Genomic DNA, 13,903 nt, shown 5'->3' on the forward strand with positions numbered 1-13,903 from the left:
TGTGTGTGTGTGTGTTGTAGGGTCCCTATGGGATACTGACGAGTCCTGTTGGCCCATGTGAACTGAGTGTATATCCTTGAACACACCCAGAACTCCCCTGCAGCTCTGTATTGTATGGCAAGCTGTGCAGTGGAAATTGAACTTTTATTACTAATACTTTAGTTCAGGAACCTTTGCAGGAATTCCATGGTTCCAAACAACACAGTTTGAAAGTCATCGGTTTAGACCAAAATACCAGAGACAGGGAGCTGGCCAATGAGTTTAAATCCTGAAACAGCTATGGACTTGCTGGGTTTATGCTGAACATACTGTTCAGCCGCTGTGGTCTATCTGTAAAGTTAACAGCAACAGCTGCATACTTTGAATGCTGCTGGAAAATATTACTATAGGAATCATTTAGTTAATAAGTGTCTCTCAATCTCAAGTTCCAAAAAGCATTTTAGAACAATAAGACTTCTGCATATGAATAAGGTATCTAAAAGCTATCAAACCAATTTCTAGGGTGCTACTGGAAGGATTTTTTAAATTTTGTTTCGACTACAGCAGACCAACACGACTACCTACCTGTAACTAGAACCAATTTTGCATTTAAGTACCAGTAAAAGGAACAACTGAACAGGAAAACAATTCTCTTTTCTAATAGAGTAGTTGAAATGAGCAATGTTTAGTATGTTTTTTATTAAGTGGATGTTGGCCCTGCTTTATTTCCTTTCTCCAATAGTTGAATACCTTCAGTGTCCAAGCAATAGATCTAGGAATGTTGAGCAAAGTGCTTGTGGAACACAATAAATCTGGTTATGGAGCAGGTTGGTACCTTGACCAAATCATGATACAAGAATCAGAGAAGAATAGTGACCAGAATGTATTCCTGTGCCAGCAATGGTTGGATAGTGGAGTTGGTGATGGAAAAATGAAACGAGAGGTGCAACTTCTTGGAAAAGTTAGGAAAGAGAAGCTGGACGAAAATTTTCATGGTGAGATGCATTATTATAAAATTATTAAATGTTGATCTTTTTTTTTTTTGTCTTTCAGGGATGGGTCTGTTGAAACCAAAAAATGCTATTCAAATATAATATACCTTTATTCTAAGTAAGATCATTCATGTATCCTCATAGCATTTTGCAAAGCTGGATAATACAATTTGTGTGTGTGTGTGTGCACGCGCACACATACACACACACACACACAGAGAGAGAGAGAGAGAAATACAGAGGCTAAGAAGTATAAGCAATGTTTTAAAATTAGATTTGGGGATTAGATGTAACAGAAGGTGGTGAGGAGAGAAAAACAAATAGGAGACTTCTTCAAGCATGATGAATGACAGACCAAAGGCTCTTGTATCTGAATCTATTTCTGATATATCTAATCTGTTCTAGCAGTATTTTCTACCTCACCCACACCACATTTAGGGTAAAAAAGTAAAGGTAAACCCCATTTAGGAATGTTGTTTCAAAATGTGATGAAATGAAACATGCCCACAAACCCTTTTCTTGGTCAAGGGGGTGGACAAAATGTTGGCGAAGGAGTGGCAGGAGTTCCTGGACTTTACAGACTATCTGGATCCATTTCAGTTTGGGTTCAGGAGCAGTTTTACCACTGAATCAACCTTGGTTGCCCTGATGTGGCTGGGGAAACCCAGCCAGATGGACGGGGTAGAAATAATAAATGATGATGATGGTGATGAATGATGTGCATTGAGAGCAGCGGCTCATCCAGACTTGCTCTTGCCCCACCATTTCCCCCTGGGGAAATGCAATATTTCCCTGAATAGGAGCAAATGTCAATAGGGTTTTCTTCAGATGGATGCTTGCTCCAATTTATCACTAAAGAATTAGTTCTCCAGAGGAAAGTGGTGGGACAAGGGCAAAACCACTTGGACCTGTGCCTAGAAAGTGTGGGACAAGGGGGGAACTGCTCAGACCCATCCTTTCTAGGCATGGGACAAGCATAAGCCTGGATGAGCCCTGGGACATGGAGAGTATTACTCTGTCCTTCTTTCTTGGTCTCTTAGCAGTTTTTGATTCCATTGATATCATATGAGCAGAAACACTGCTAAAATTGTAAAACAATGTACAAATTCAGAATAGTATATAAATGATTAACAGACACAGCACTATTGCTAGTATTGAAATATCAGGGGTTTAACTGTTGGCTTATTTCATGCACTATGTGGCTAACAAAAGTTCAAAATTGTGGTGCAAATTCAGATTTCTGCAACACAACCATCAATTTCCTACTGATTTGCTTTTCTAGGTACTTGGGATGTCACTGTTACAACTAGAGGCATTTCAAGCAATGCTATGAACCCTAAGTTGACTCTTACAGTTTGTGATGACAAAGGGGCATCTTCTTCAGTCTTTATTCCCAAAGGATCATTTAAGAGGGCTGAGGCTTATCAGGCAACACTGGAGCTGGATAAGAAGTCTAATATGATATGCAAAGTTCGCTTGGAAGTAGAAGACACAGATGGGGAAATGTGGCATTGCCGTGAGGTAAATCCTAATTATGTGTTTGTATATTATACTGGAAGAAAAAACTTCTTTATATAACCTTGTTGGGCTTCCAGGGACAAGGCTAAATCAAAGGCCCCATGTCCATTCCCTCATCCCTCTTCTTTTGCACAAATGGCCACAAATCACTAGGATATTCTGTTCATGGTTTTTATTAGGGATTAAATGTTACAGCACACTTCACATCCCAACAAAGATAGATCCCCCAGGGCATGAAGACAGCCTCCTGGATTAGGGTTTTAGACAGTCCCCTCTAATAGTGTGCCAGAATTTTCACTCAGTAATATTTGGGTATCCAGTACAGTAAAGGTAGCCCAACAGCTCCTTGTTGGGCAGCTTTACCTCTGCCTTCTTTGCTACTAGCATGCAGAATGGGGGGGGGGCTCTTGCTTTTCCCTTGCAGGACTGTTCTACCTCTCTTGAGGCTGAGGCAAATAAGCTGTGTCAGTGCATCCCCACTTCAGGGACTTAAGAGCAATCCCTTCTTCAGGCATAGCCTACTGCTCACTAGACCCCCAGATTCCTTCAGCCTCATTCCAGTCAGCTTCCCAGCCCCAGGGCATTGGTTAGGTGTAGCCTGAAGCTTCATGCCTCCCCACTTGCTTGCCTGCTTGTTTAAAGCTATCTTTATTTCCTCCTCATTAATATTCTGCCTGTGTTATCTGTGTTTGCTACTGCTTGGATAAATGCATGAATCTGACGTTTGGAACTTTTTGTAAGTAAAGTATTTTAAACTTACTTAATGACATGTGGTTTGTTCACTACAAGAGGGGTAGAAAAGAGAAGAGCACTTTGCAAGTGAACTAAATGGGATAAAAAGGTCTATATTTCCACATTATACTGCTGATAAACTTTTCTGAGTTTAAACTCTGCTACTGAGGGATCCCTCCTGCTGTTGAATGAGTTTAGCCCCACATTTTGAATTCATTCCCTGTTTAGGGAAGTTTTTAATGTTTAATGCTGTATTGTGTTTTTAATATTCGGTTGGAAGCCGCCCAGAGTGGCTGGGGAAACCCAGCCAGATGGGTGGGGTATAAATAATAAATAATATAATTATATTATTATTATATTATGCACTCAGCCAATTCTTTTGTTATTTAGCCCACACACATGGGTCATGCGAATTCATATTTTTCTCCCACAAGACCTCCACTCTGTCCCCCGCCTCCCCTTTTTCCTATCTGCCTTCTGCACGGAGAGAAGAAGCTGCCTGTCTTGTCCACCAGCATGCTGTCTTCTCAGCCACACTTTACTGGCAAGCCTTGCCTCTGCCTCTGAGCAGTTGAAAAACACAGGTACTGTAGAGCTGTCCCCAGCAATTCTTCACAAACCTACTCCCACACACACACACACACACGCGCGCACACACACACACACACACACATTCCTATTTAAAGGGATGTGATTTTCAGAAAGCATCTTCTAGTTGTGCTCAACAGTTATCTAACAGTCTTATGTAACATAATGCTCAGATCTGTTTGTCACATATCAGACTATTCACATAATATTCAGTTCTGTTTATAGCAGAACTATTACTGCTTCCGTAGTATGCGTCAAAAATTTATTTGGGAACAAATGTTTTCTTTTTTTAAAAAACAAAATATGAATGGTGGGGGCTGGAAAAATTCCTTTCCCGAGTCACTCAGTGAAGTAGTTGGCAGGTGGTTAAGAAGACAGCAGGAAGTGTTATTACATAACTTAATTTCAGATTTCACTATGGTAGTATGATTTCACTGTGATGATTGCCGCTGGCTTAGCCAAGGGGTTGGGGGTGCTGTGGGGGGGGGGCTGATGGGAGCCAGAGTCCAGCAATATCTGCAGGGCTACTGCCTTCCAATGCCTAGTTTAGATGGATCGAAAAAGAAGCTTTATTTATTAGTAGCTGGCTATACTTCACCTCCAGCTGATGTCTTCGAATGATTGTGTTTTGCATTCCTTCAGTCCTTCCAAGGGGTGGAGTAAATCTGTCTCCTCTCTAATGCAAAGGAATAACATTGTTCTCTAACATATTTGAACATTTATTTATTTATTTATTCATTCATTCATTCATTTTGTTTATAATGTTCAGTTTCTGTTAATTGGTTCTCATGGGAAACTTACAGATTCTTGCTTCACACAATTAACTCAAGGCAGTGTCAATTTACTCTTGGCAGAAAGCCAAGGTCTGCCCAGCCTGGAAACTACTCTCTGATTGGTTAACGACCAGCACTGAACTCTGTTATCTAGGAATGCTAGCACAGTTGTTTCTTGTTGGGTGTTAGGAGTAGGAGTGCTGTGTATGGTTGGAGAAAGAGAGAGAGAGAGAGAGAGAGAGAGAGAGAGGAGAGAGAGAGAGAGAGAGAGAGAGAGAGAGAGAGAGAGAGAGAGAGAGAGAGAGAGGGAGGATTTATTTTGCTTTGCTTTGTATGCAGAAACTCTGCTGGTTTTATTTTCTTTTAATAAATCCTGTAAATAGTTATTCTGCGTCTAGCCGACTAGTCATTTCCACCTCAACTAGCTTCTGTGCTGTGCAGGAAAACTCTGCTACATTTGGGCTAAAGCCACTAGAGCTATAAGTAGCTATTGTTTCCACTTCCTGGATTGCATGTGGGTGAGTGTTATCAACTGAGAAGGCCTGCTTTCTAGATATCACAAGGTGACATTCCACTGATCGTAGTATAGTCAGCAAAGCCTCCTCTGAAGATCTTAGTGATCAGCCAGGTATGTTGGTCTGCTAGGTATCCTGGTCCTAAGTTGTTTAGAGCTTGAACATGGCTCAGTGGCTAATCGCCAGCCATAAGAAACGTTCTCATATATTTATTTGGATCAACTACTATACCAAGGTGTGACTTCAATATTACCTGGCAAAACATGGTTCTATATCTACATATTCTCAAGCTGGCTATTATATTCTGGTCTTGCAACTAACAAAGGGAGACAGTGACAATGCCTTGACAAAAGTATCTGCCATGTAAACTGACATCCCAGGAAAGAAGCAGAGCACCAAAGTGACAGCCTCTCCAAGTATGTCTAGGATACTGAAGCTAACATCATCAATTGCAACAAAATAGCTGTGTTGTAGAAAATATAAGGAATTTTTCCTGACAAAATAAAAGTCAAAATGCTTCTCGGGAATACTGTAGCTTTTAATTCATAGTTGTAATTGAAAGTCTTGCATTGTTTCTAAATTGCTCCTCTGACAATTTCATTTCCCAGAAGGTGGAAGACACAAAAAGGGGGTCATCTCTTTTGGGCCGCGTCCTCACTAACAGGGAGGAACTGATCAATGAAGTGACAGTACAGAGAACCTTGGGAGGAAGTGATACACAAGCAAGGGAAAGCTGAGTGTAGTTGAACATGCACTCTGGACTTTAAGAAGGCTCATTTCAAAAAGCTAACAGAACTACTGGGTGAAGTCCAGAGGTCAAAATTACTCAAAGAGGAGGGAGTCCAAGATGGATGGGAGTTTCTTAAAGGTTAAATATTGAAGGCACAAAGGCTGACAATTCCAACAAGAAAGAAAAGTGGAAGGCACCAAAATAAACTGCTGTTGCTACATAAGAAGCTTACAGATGAGCTGTGTTGTAAGAAGGGAATATATAAAAATTAAAGAAAGCAGAAATCCCAAAGGAAGAGTGTACATGAGTAGCCAACAGTTGCAGGGAGAAGGTTGGGTGAGGCAAAGCTCAGAGGCATATCCACTACCTCACCTGCAGATGTAAAGGAGCTGTGTGTCATCAGCATATTTCTGATTACATACTCCAAAATTCCAGTTAACCCCAGATAGCAGTTTCTTGTAGATGTTAAACAGCATAGGGGATAAAATTGAACCCTGAGGAACCCCACATTGAAGGTTCCACAGGGCTGAAGAGCACTCCTCAAGCATCACCCTCTGGGGGAAAAAACCCTCCAAATAGGACTGGAACCACCACAAAGTGGTGCCACACACCCCTAACTTAGACAGCCACTCCAGAAGGATACCATGTTTGATGATATCAAAAGAGGTCTGAGAGGTCGAGGAGAATTAACAGGCACATATTTACCTCTCTCTCTCCCAACAGAGGTCATCATTTACCTCTCTCTCTCCCAACAGAGGCTTCCTCTCTTCACAAATCACCACGAGAGTCTCCAGATGTTTTTATAGCCTTTATTTACAGTAATTACAATTGGTCATTAGCACACAATGATCATTCATCAGAGTCACTCGGTTCAGATCTCTGCTGAGGTCTGCGTTTGCCCTTCCAACAAGACAGAAAATGGTGAACCCTCTCACTCTGTCTTTCGCCCCTCCTCTTCTCTACATGCCTCGCGAGAGCTGGCTTAAACCTTACCCCCAAGTCTGAACCAGAACTTAACCCTTGTTGCCCCTGTGAACTTCCTGGCTCTATATCCCTCCCTGCCTGTTCCTCTAGACTGACTTCAATAACTCTCTCCTCCATATCCCCCTTGGGTACACCTTCTCCTTCCTCCAACCCTACGTCTCCCTCTCCTTCTGGGAAACTTGAAACCTCTGGCTCATCCCTGACAATCATGTAGGGTGACGAAAGCAAAAGCCTGATTGAAATGGATCATGAAAATCCATTTTCCTCAACAGCCTTTAATAAAATATATTGGGTCTAAATGAAATATTAGATACCGTATTTTTCTGTGTATAAGACTAGGTATTTTCCTAAAAAATAATGTCCTAAATTTGGGGGCATCTTATACACAGCTAGATCTCCCCCCCCCCATTTTCTTAAATTTGAGTCTCCCCCCAAAAGGGTGTCTTATACATGGGGGTGTCTTATAGATGGAAAAATACGGTACTTTCAATAGGTGATATCATGCTCTGAGCATCAATGGACTTGGTGCTTTACTCAAACTTTGGATATTGGAGAGTTTGTGTGGTTTGTTTTTTAAAGCTCTTACAAAACCATGTTTTCTACAGTGTATTCTGAAGTCATTTTTTAAAGTAGGGTTTTCAAGAAACATCCTCCACAGAGGGTGATAAATGCACATCTCATAAGTATTTACAGGAAGGAATGTTTTTTCCTGCAAATGTTGGACTGATTCAAACATTCAGAGGATGATAGATGATATGATATATGTAGGGAGATGAACTCTTATGTGCTGCCTTTGGTAGCAAAGTCCCCTGCAAACAAGGGGTGCAACCTCTGCGATCGCCACCTGGGGATCCGCTGGGGATCGTCACCGCTGCCCCAGCCCCAATTTGGAAACCTGTTGTGGGGGCACCTGGTTATACCCCCTTTTAAAAATGCACCCAGAGCTATGCCTCCCCGTGACCCTCCCCCCCGGTTATGCCACTGCCTGAAAGTGTGACTCAACACTTGTATTAGCACTGTGGCTAATGTTTCAATATCTCATTATTTGTACACAATAGATAATGAATAACTCTGCTTAGGATATAGCATACTCTAGTTTTGAACCAGTAGAGCTTCAGTGATCTGAACTGATGGTTGGAGTCTGGGTCTTAGGGCTGATTCTCTCAATATGACCAAACCATAGGACTGGTTTGGAAAACCTCTCACCCTCCTGATGATGCTAGATTCCAAATCCCAGGAGCCCCAGCCCATGAAGCTGACAATCAAGGATGATGAACAGCTGGAGAACACAGGTCCACCCATCTCTGCCATAGGGTGTGTCCATTGGTTTCATGCCCTGTTTGTGAGCTTCCCAGAAACAAACCACAGGCCTACATAGAGCTTGGTCTGATCTATACATATCTCATTCTGTACAGGTGAAACTTCAGCACAGAAAAAGCAAACAAATCCTGGAATTCCCGTGTGTCCGAGATTTTTCAGATGCTGAAGGAAGCACAATGGCTGAACTTCCAGTTCTCACAGCTGGCTGCAACTTTTTAGCAGGTTTGTTAATTGCCACACAGATCTGTTTGCTTGTTTATTTCAATCAAAGCATTTTTACCTCACTCTTCAGCCAAAAAGGCTCCCAGAGCTGCTTTCATCAGATTTGTAACACACACACACACACACACACACACACACACACACACACACTCCAGTCCCTGCAAACTTAAAGATTAAAAATACACAATAAAAAAGGAAAATGGGAAGAGTAGGGAAGAGGAAAATAAGAAAACACTTACACCAGTGGTGCTTCTGACCAGCTGGAATAGAAACAATTCAGGGAGAGGAGAAGTCCTATGCAGCAGATCTCTCAGCAGAGCCAATGGTTTTCTCTGTTACAGCCCGATGAAAGGCTGCTGGTGTCACACGAGAACTGGCAAAGTCAGAAAAGGGAAAATCTTATAGTTCTGCTTATTTTACTGTGCAACATTTAGCTAAAATTACCATTCACAGGGTGGGAATAGCTCAGTAAGTCCTCAGCACTCAGAGTGGATACTAATGCCAGCATTATAAATCCATGTAAAAGCCACTTCTTCTGCTGCACTATGCAGAGTAGACTTGCCACTTGTGAAGATCCACACACACACAAACAAGTTATTCAAGGAAGAAGAGCTAGAAGAAGGGAAGACAGATCTCTTGTGTATAATCCCTGACCGCCGAGAGGGCTTAGCAATGCTGCAGGAAAATGTGCTGGCTAGTATGTCTTTTTTCACTACTGTCCCACAAGGACAACCTCATTTCTCACTCACATACCCATCCTCCAGACCAGCACATGGCCAGCACACTCATATGCACACACCCTACCTTTTTGCCTGGGAGTGATAAGGGGCTTCCAGAAAGGCTCTTAGGGTAGCAGCCAACTCAGAGTAGACCTACTGAAATTAATGAACCTAACTTTCTCCTGCTTACAAATTTCAATGTGCCTACTGTGAGCAAAACTTAGTTACATGCCACCCTTAATATTGTAAAAAGTGCTCAGGAACCAAGCCCAAGGCTTCCTCCCTGAGGTCCTGCCCATAGCTGTGCAAGCTGAGGCCCACCCAGCAAATAACAGTCTCCTAATAAAAGTATAGTGATATTAACTTGTATGTGATTATTGAGTGAGAGTCAATACCTCTTGCTTTTTCTACAGTTAAACAGTATGTTCTGTACATCTCAACGGACTCCTCCCCAGAATCAGGAACAGACTCAGATGTGTACGTCACTTTGAAAGGATCCATGGGAGACACTGGCAAGAGGAAATTAGTTAGGAATGGAAAGGACATTTTCGCCAAGGGGAAGGTAGGTTGCTAGGTGCACTGTCTTGCAACTACTGTATACCTGTTTTGTAATGCTTTGCATTGCAGAAACTACAGGTGCACAGTGGCGTATGGGGGGGGGCAGAGGGAGCAGGCCACCCCAGGTGCCACCCTGGGGTGTGTGTGACAAGATGGGCCATGTAATCTTTCACTGCAATAAGTAGATTTAGAACATTTACTGCAGATTCGCCAATACAACCTTCCCCAGTCTGCATCATCCAGATGTTTTGGATTATTATTATAATTATAAAATTTATTACCTTCCCTTCAGCAGGTTCTGGGGCATGTTACAACGATTTAAAATTCAGAATGAAAAACTGTTAAAGCAAATAACAATTATAGGAATACAATGGATCCTGAAAAGACACATTTAGATTGGAATTCACATCAGCTCTAGTCTTGCTGGCTGGTACTGATGGGAGTTGTAGTCCAAAATGTCTGGAGGGCAGGCTCCTCTAGAAAATTTGTCATGGCTATATGTGAGATTCTAGGTAGTTTTTGTAAGGGTAAACCTGCTCTTTACTACTGGTAGATTATGTATAGCAGAGAGCATTCCCCTACATGCAAAGGAGAATGAATCACATTCTACCAAGCAGTTGCTTTCCTAATTAGATGTCATGAGAGAGGTCTTTGCCTGTGTAATTATACCACAGCTTTAAACTGTGGTAATATATTATTTTCTTTATTGCATGCACTTTTATTTTCATCTCCTTCTGCTGCCTTCAAGCTTCTAAAAGCTTCAGCTTCTCACGAAACTACCTTGAGCAATACTTTACATATGCAGACAATATTATAAAATTAAATTATTATCTGCAATTTAATGAGTACTTTCAATAGGATAATTTTGTCTCTTTCTTGGTATTTCTTAAAATATACCAGTGATGGGTGGATCGTAAGCTCATGAAGCCACAAACCCCTTTCTCCAACATTAGGAAGCTAAACCAGTTTGCTGGGCCACACCCCGGGGGATTTTTCTACTGACCTTTACAGATTCACTGACTGTGAACATGCCAGGATGTTTTCCTCTGGAAAAAGGCCACAATCCACAGCGGTCCTTTAGGCATGCACATGAGGTTGCAGATACCCAGTGAGATTTATGGATTTTTTTTTAAAAAAAACCAGACAACCCCAAACACCAGCCTCCACTACTCTATCACCTCGATAACTGCTTTTGAAACTCCATTAAGCATCAAAAACATTTTGTCATGTGACACAGGAGGAGTGTGGGCTGACTGTGTTGATTTGGAAAGAAAGGCAGAAGTTCTATAGGGCACCCATAGCTAAACAGATCCTCCATATATTATAGTCCTTGAATTGGAAAACATGGAATACTGCATGCCAATTCAGAAGTGTGCTGAAATTGTGGATTGAATTTCAGTGCAAAGTCAAGGGTTTATTTAATTAGTACATTTTTCTTATACTTCCCTTTGTTCATGAGGGAATTAAGCATGTGTGTGTGTGTGTGTGTGCGCGCGCGCACAAACACTCACACACCCACACACCCACACACACACACCATTTGTTTTCATTATTTGATATAACATTGCACAGGAACTGTCAGGAGATATATAACTGGATAGAAGCATTCCTAATAAATCCTTATCAATATTGCCATGTGTTTGCTACAGAGATCCTACAAAATTATCTCACTAAGTGAGTGTGGTTGCCTATAAAAATGTTCTATTCTCCTGACTGATTTATATGGTCATGACTGAAAAATATCAGTCTTTAAATATGATGGGATCAATTGATCCTTGCCTTAGCTGTGACTTATTTTTTTAATATGTTTACTTTTGGAAATTGTATGTTTGTATATTATGTGTGTTTTCTTTTCCTTAAACTAAAAACAGAAAATAAACTCCAGTAGAATTGACTCATTTTGAGGCAAGCATATATGTACCTTGAGGTTTTTTTTCCTTTCCTCCTCTGCAGCAAGGGAGCCTGGAAACAGGGAAGTGAAGGGTTTTACATTATCTCAGGTGTGGAATTTGCATGCTACACCTTAACAGTTGTTGTGACATTTTAAAATGTGCTTTGCCTAGCAATAATTTCCCCCCTGACTCCACAGTAACTGCCACTCAATGTAACCAAATTCCTGTTTAATATCATGTCAAAATATGGCATTAGCCTCATACAAATGCCACGACTGTTATAAACAGCAGATTAATGATGTAGAAATATATCAGAATGTCTGAAATATTTAAATACATTTTCAAGAGATGAGGAAACTGGGGCCCTTTGTATTGGATTCTGCCTGGCTTGGCTGAGCATCATCTGTAATCTGAAGATTGCTTCACAAATGACAGTCAAAAATTTGATTGCATTTTAGTAATCTGAAGATTACAGCTGTGTGTGACAGGACCAGGTGAAGACCTTGTTGAGCCTATGGAGCAGATGAGCAAGTCAATACATTGCTTCACATGTCTATTGGCTTGTCTGAAAAGAAACAAACAAAAAGTTGTTCATCTAGTCATTTGGCTGATTGGCACCATCTGAACAACAGCAATATTGTTGTGTGATCCTATGTGTGTGATCCTATTAGCTTTTTCCTAATCCAAAGGGTAGGACTCAAACCAAAGGATTCAAGTTACAAGAAAGGAGAATCCAGCCAAACATTAGGAAGAACTTTCTGACAGTAAGAACTGTTGGACACTGAGTTGAACTCCCTCAGAAGGTGGTGGATTCTCCTTCCTTGGAGGTTTTTAAGCAGAGGTGGATGACCATCTGTCACAGATGCTTTAGCTTAGATTCCTGCATTGCAGGCATTTGGACTAGATGACCCTCAGTGTCCCTTTCAACTTTACAATTCTATGATTCCATTAACTGCAGTTCTTCAAATAGCATAAACCAGCAGCACAAAAACCAGGTAGATGCTCCTGCAGGTGCAGGTCAGGCTTAGAGAGGAGCATGGCTTGGGAAGAATCCTGAGGCAGAAGATAGAGAGGCCTGAAGAGCCACATTCAGCCTCTGGGCCTGAAGTTTTGTACTTCTGTTATTGGGAGTACAACCCCATCCAACAAAGGCTATGCACTTTGCGCAAATCAGTAGAAACCCCACCCATCATTACCTCCATCTTTCCTGGATATTAAGCATCAGCTTGTTTGCCTGCATCCAGCCTATCTGCATCTGACAGAGTTCAAAACCACCAGTCTCCTCCTGCGATCAGATGAGAAAGCAAGACAGAGCTGGCTATCACCAGCATCCAGACAACACTTCAGATTAAATCTCAGGAAAACCTTGCCTAGCAGTTTCATCATGTACAAGCTGAAACCCTGCAGTCCCCCAGCAGCAGTATCTGGGATGTGCTCTCCCAAAACTGAGCTATTGACCAGAGCTACTGAAGTGCAAGGCTCCCCTATTATTATTATTATTATTATTATTATTATTATTATTATTATTATCATTATCATTATTATTATTATTATTCCCTGCCTTTCTCAGTGGCAGGACTCCCCAGTGAGTAAGCCTCCTGAGAAATCCAAAAGAACAAATAACTAAGTAATCAATAAAGCTTAATGTCTAATGTGTTTTCTTCGGCAGCTCTTAAAGTAATAATTTAACCATTTCAGCAGCCCTCTTCCATATAATTGTAGCAGCTTGTGCTGGCACAGTGACCACAGGAGTGGTTCTTGCATGTTATGGTCACCACTTGTGGATATTTCCCAGCATCCCCTGCCAAGGAGGATGTAACATGAAAATGAGCCCTCTAGTCTGTGTATTTGAGCCATTGCCTATTGTAAAGTCAAGGTTACAGGTCTCTGTGACTCTGGTTTTCTACCAAAAGCAAATAAAACGTATATTTATTCTAGTGACATAGATTGCATTTCCCCCTGGATTATTTTTCTGTTGTAGTCATTCCAGTTTTCTTTATTGGCTTTCTTTAAATCAATAACTTTATTCATATGTTTCTTATTTATAGGGTACAGCTGCGCAGAGCTAAGAATGGGGGCATGTTTTTAGCCCAGCTCCATATAATGTATGCAGGTTACACCAGTTTCTGTTTATACCATTTTTAGTCTAGCATCCATATAGGAACAACTCCCAATAATGAAGGCTTCAGTTCCAACTTTTTCTCAAGAAACACCTTTGCCTTTTGGTCACACGAATCTTACACTCCCAATGTTGCACCTTTCTCTTTCAGTAGCTATATGTCACATGTGGTTGAGGGGGCAGAAAAACCAATGCACAAGTTCCTGCTCACAACCTGATTGCAATGAGCCCCTCTTCATGAGCAGGAGTTCATGCATTAAAT

The 13,903-nt window shown here is 41.4% G+C and overlaps 1 protein-coding gene across 4 annotated transcripts in view; it reads left to right on the top strand.

Annotated features, from left to right (window-relative positions):
• The window catches only part of RP1 (RP1 axonemal microtubule associated), a 192,610-nt gene that overhangs the window by 160,782 nt on the left and 17,925 nt on the right, over nt 1–13,903 (top strand). For all 4 annotated transcript variants that reach the window (XM_035125531.3, XM_060277835.2, XM_035125532.3 and 1 more), the window contains 4 exons: nt 722–974; nt 2,254–2,492; nt 8,227–8,353; nt 9,486–9,634. In XM_035125531.3, the coding sequence (XP_034981422.3) occupies nt 722–974; nt 2,254–2,492; nt 8,227–8,353; nt 9,486–9,634 (768 nt within the window). The remainder of the gene's footprint in view (nt 1–721; nt 975–2,253; nt 2,493–8,226; nt 8,354–9,485; nt 9,635–13,903) is intronic.

The sequence above is a fragment of the Zootoca vivipara genome, chromosome 8, assembly GCF_965207765.1.
Source record: "Zootoca vivipara chromosome 8, rZooViv2.hap1.1, whole genome shotgun sequence".
NCBI classification, from domain to species: Eukaryota; Metazoa; Chordata; class Lepidosauria; order Squamata; family Lacertidae; genus Zootoca; species Zootoca vivipara.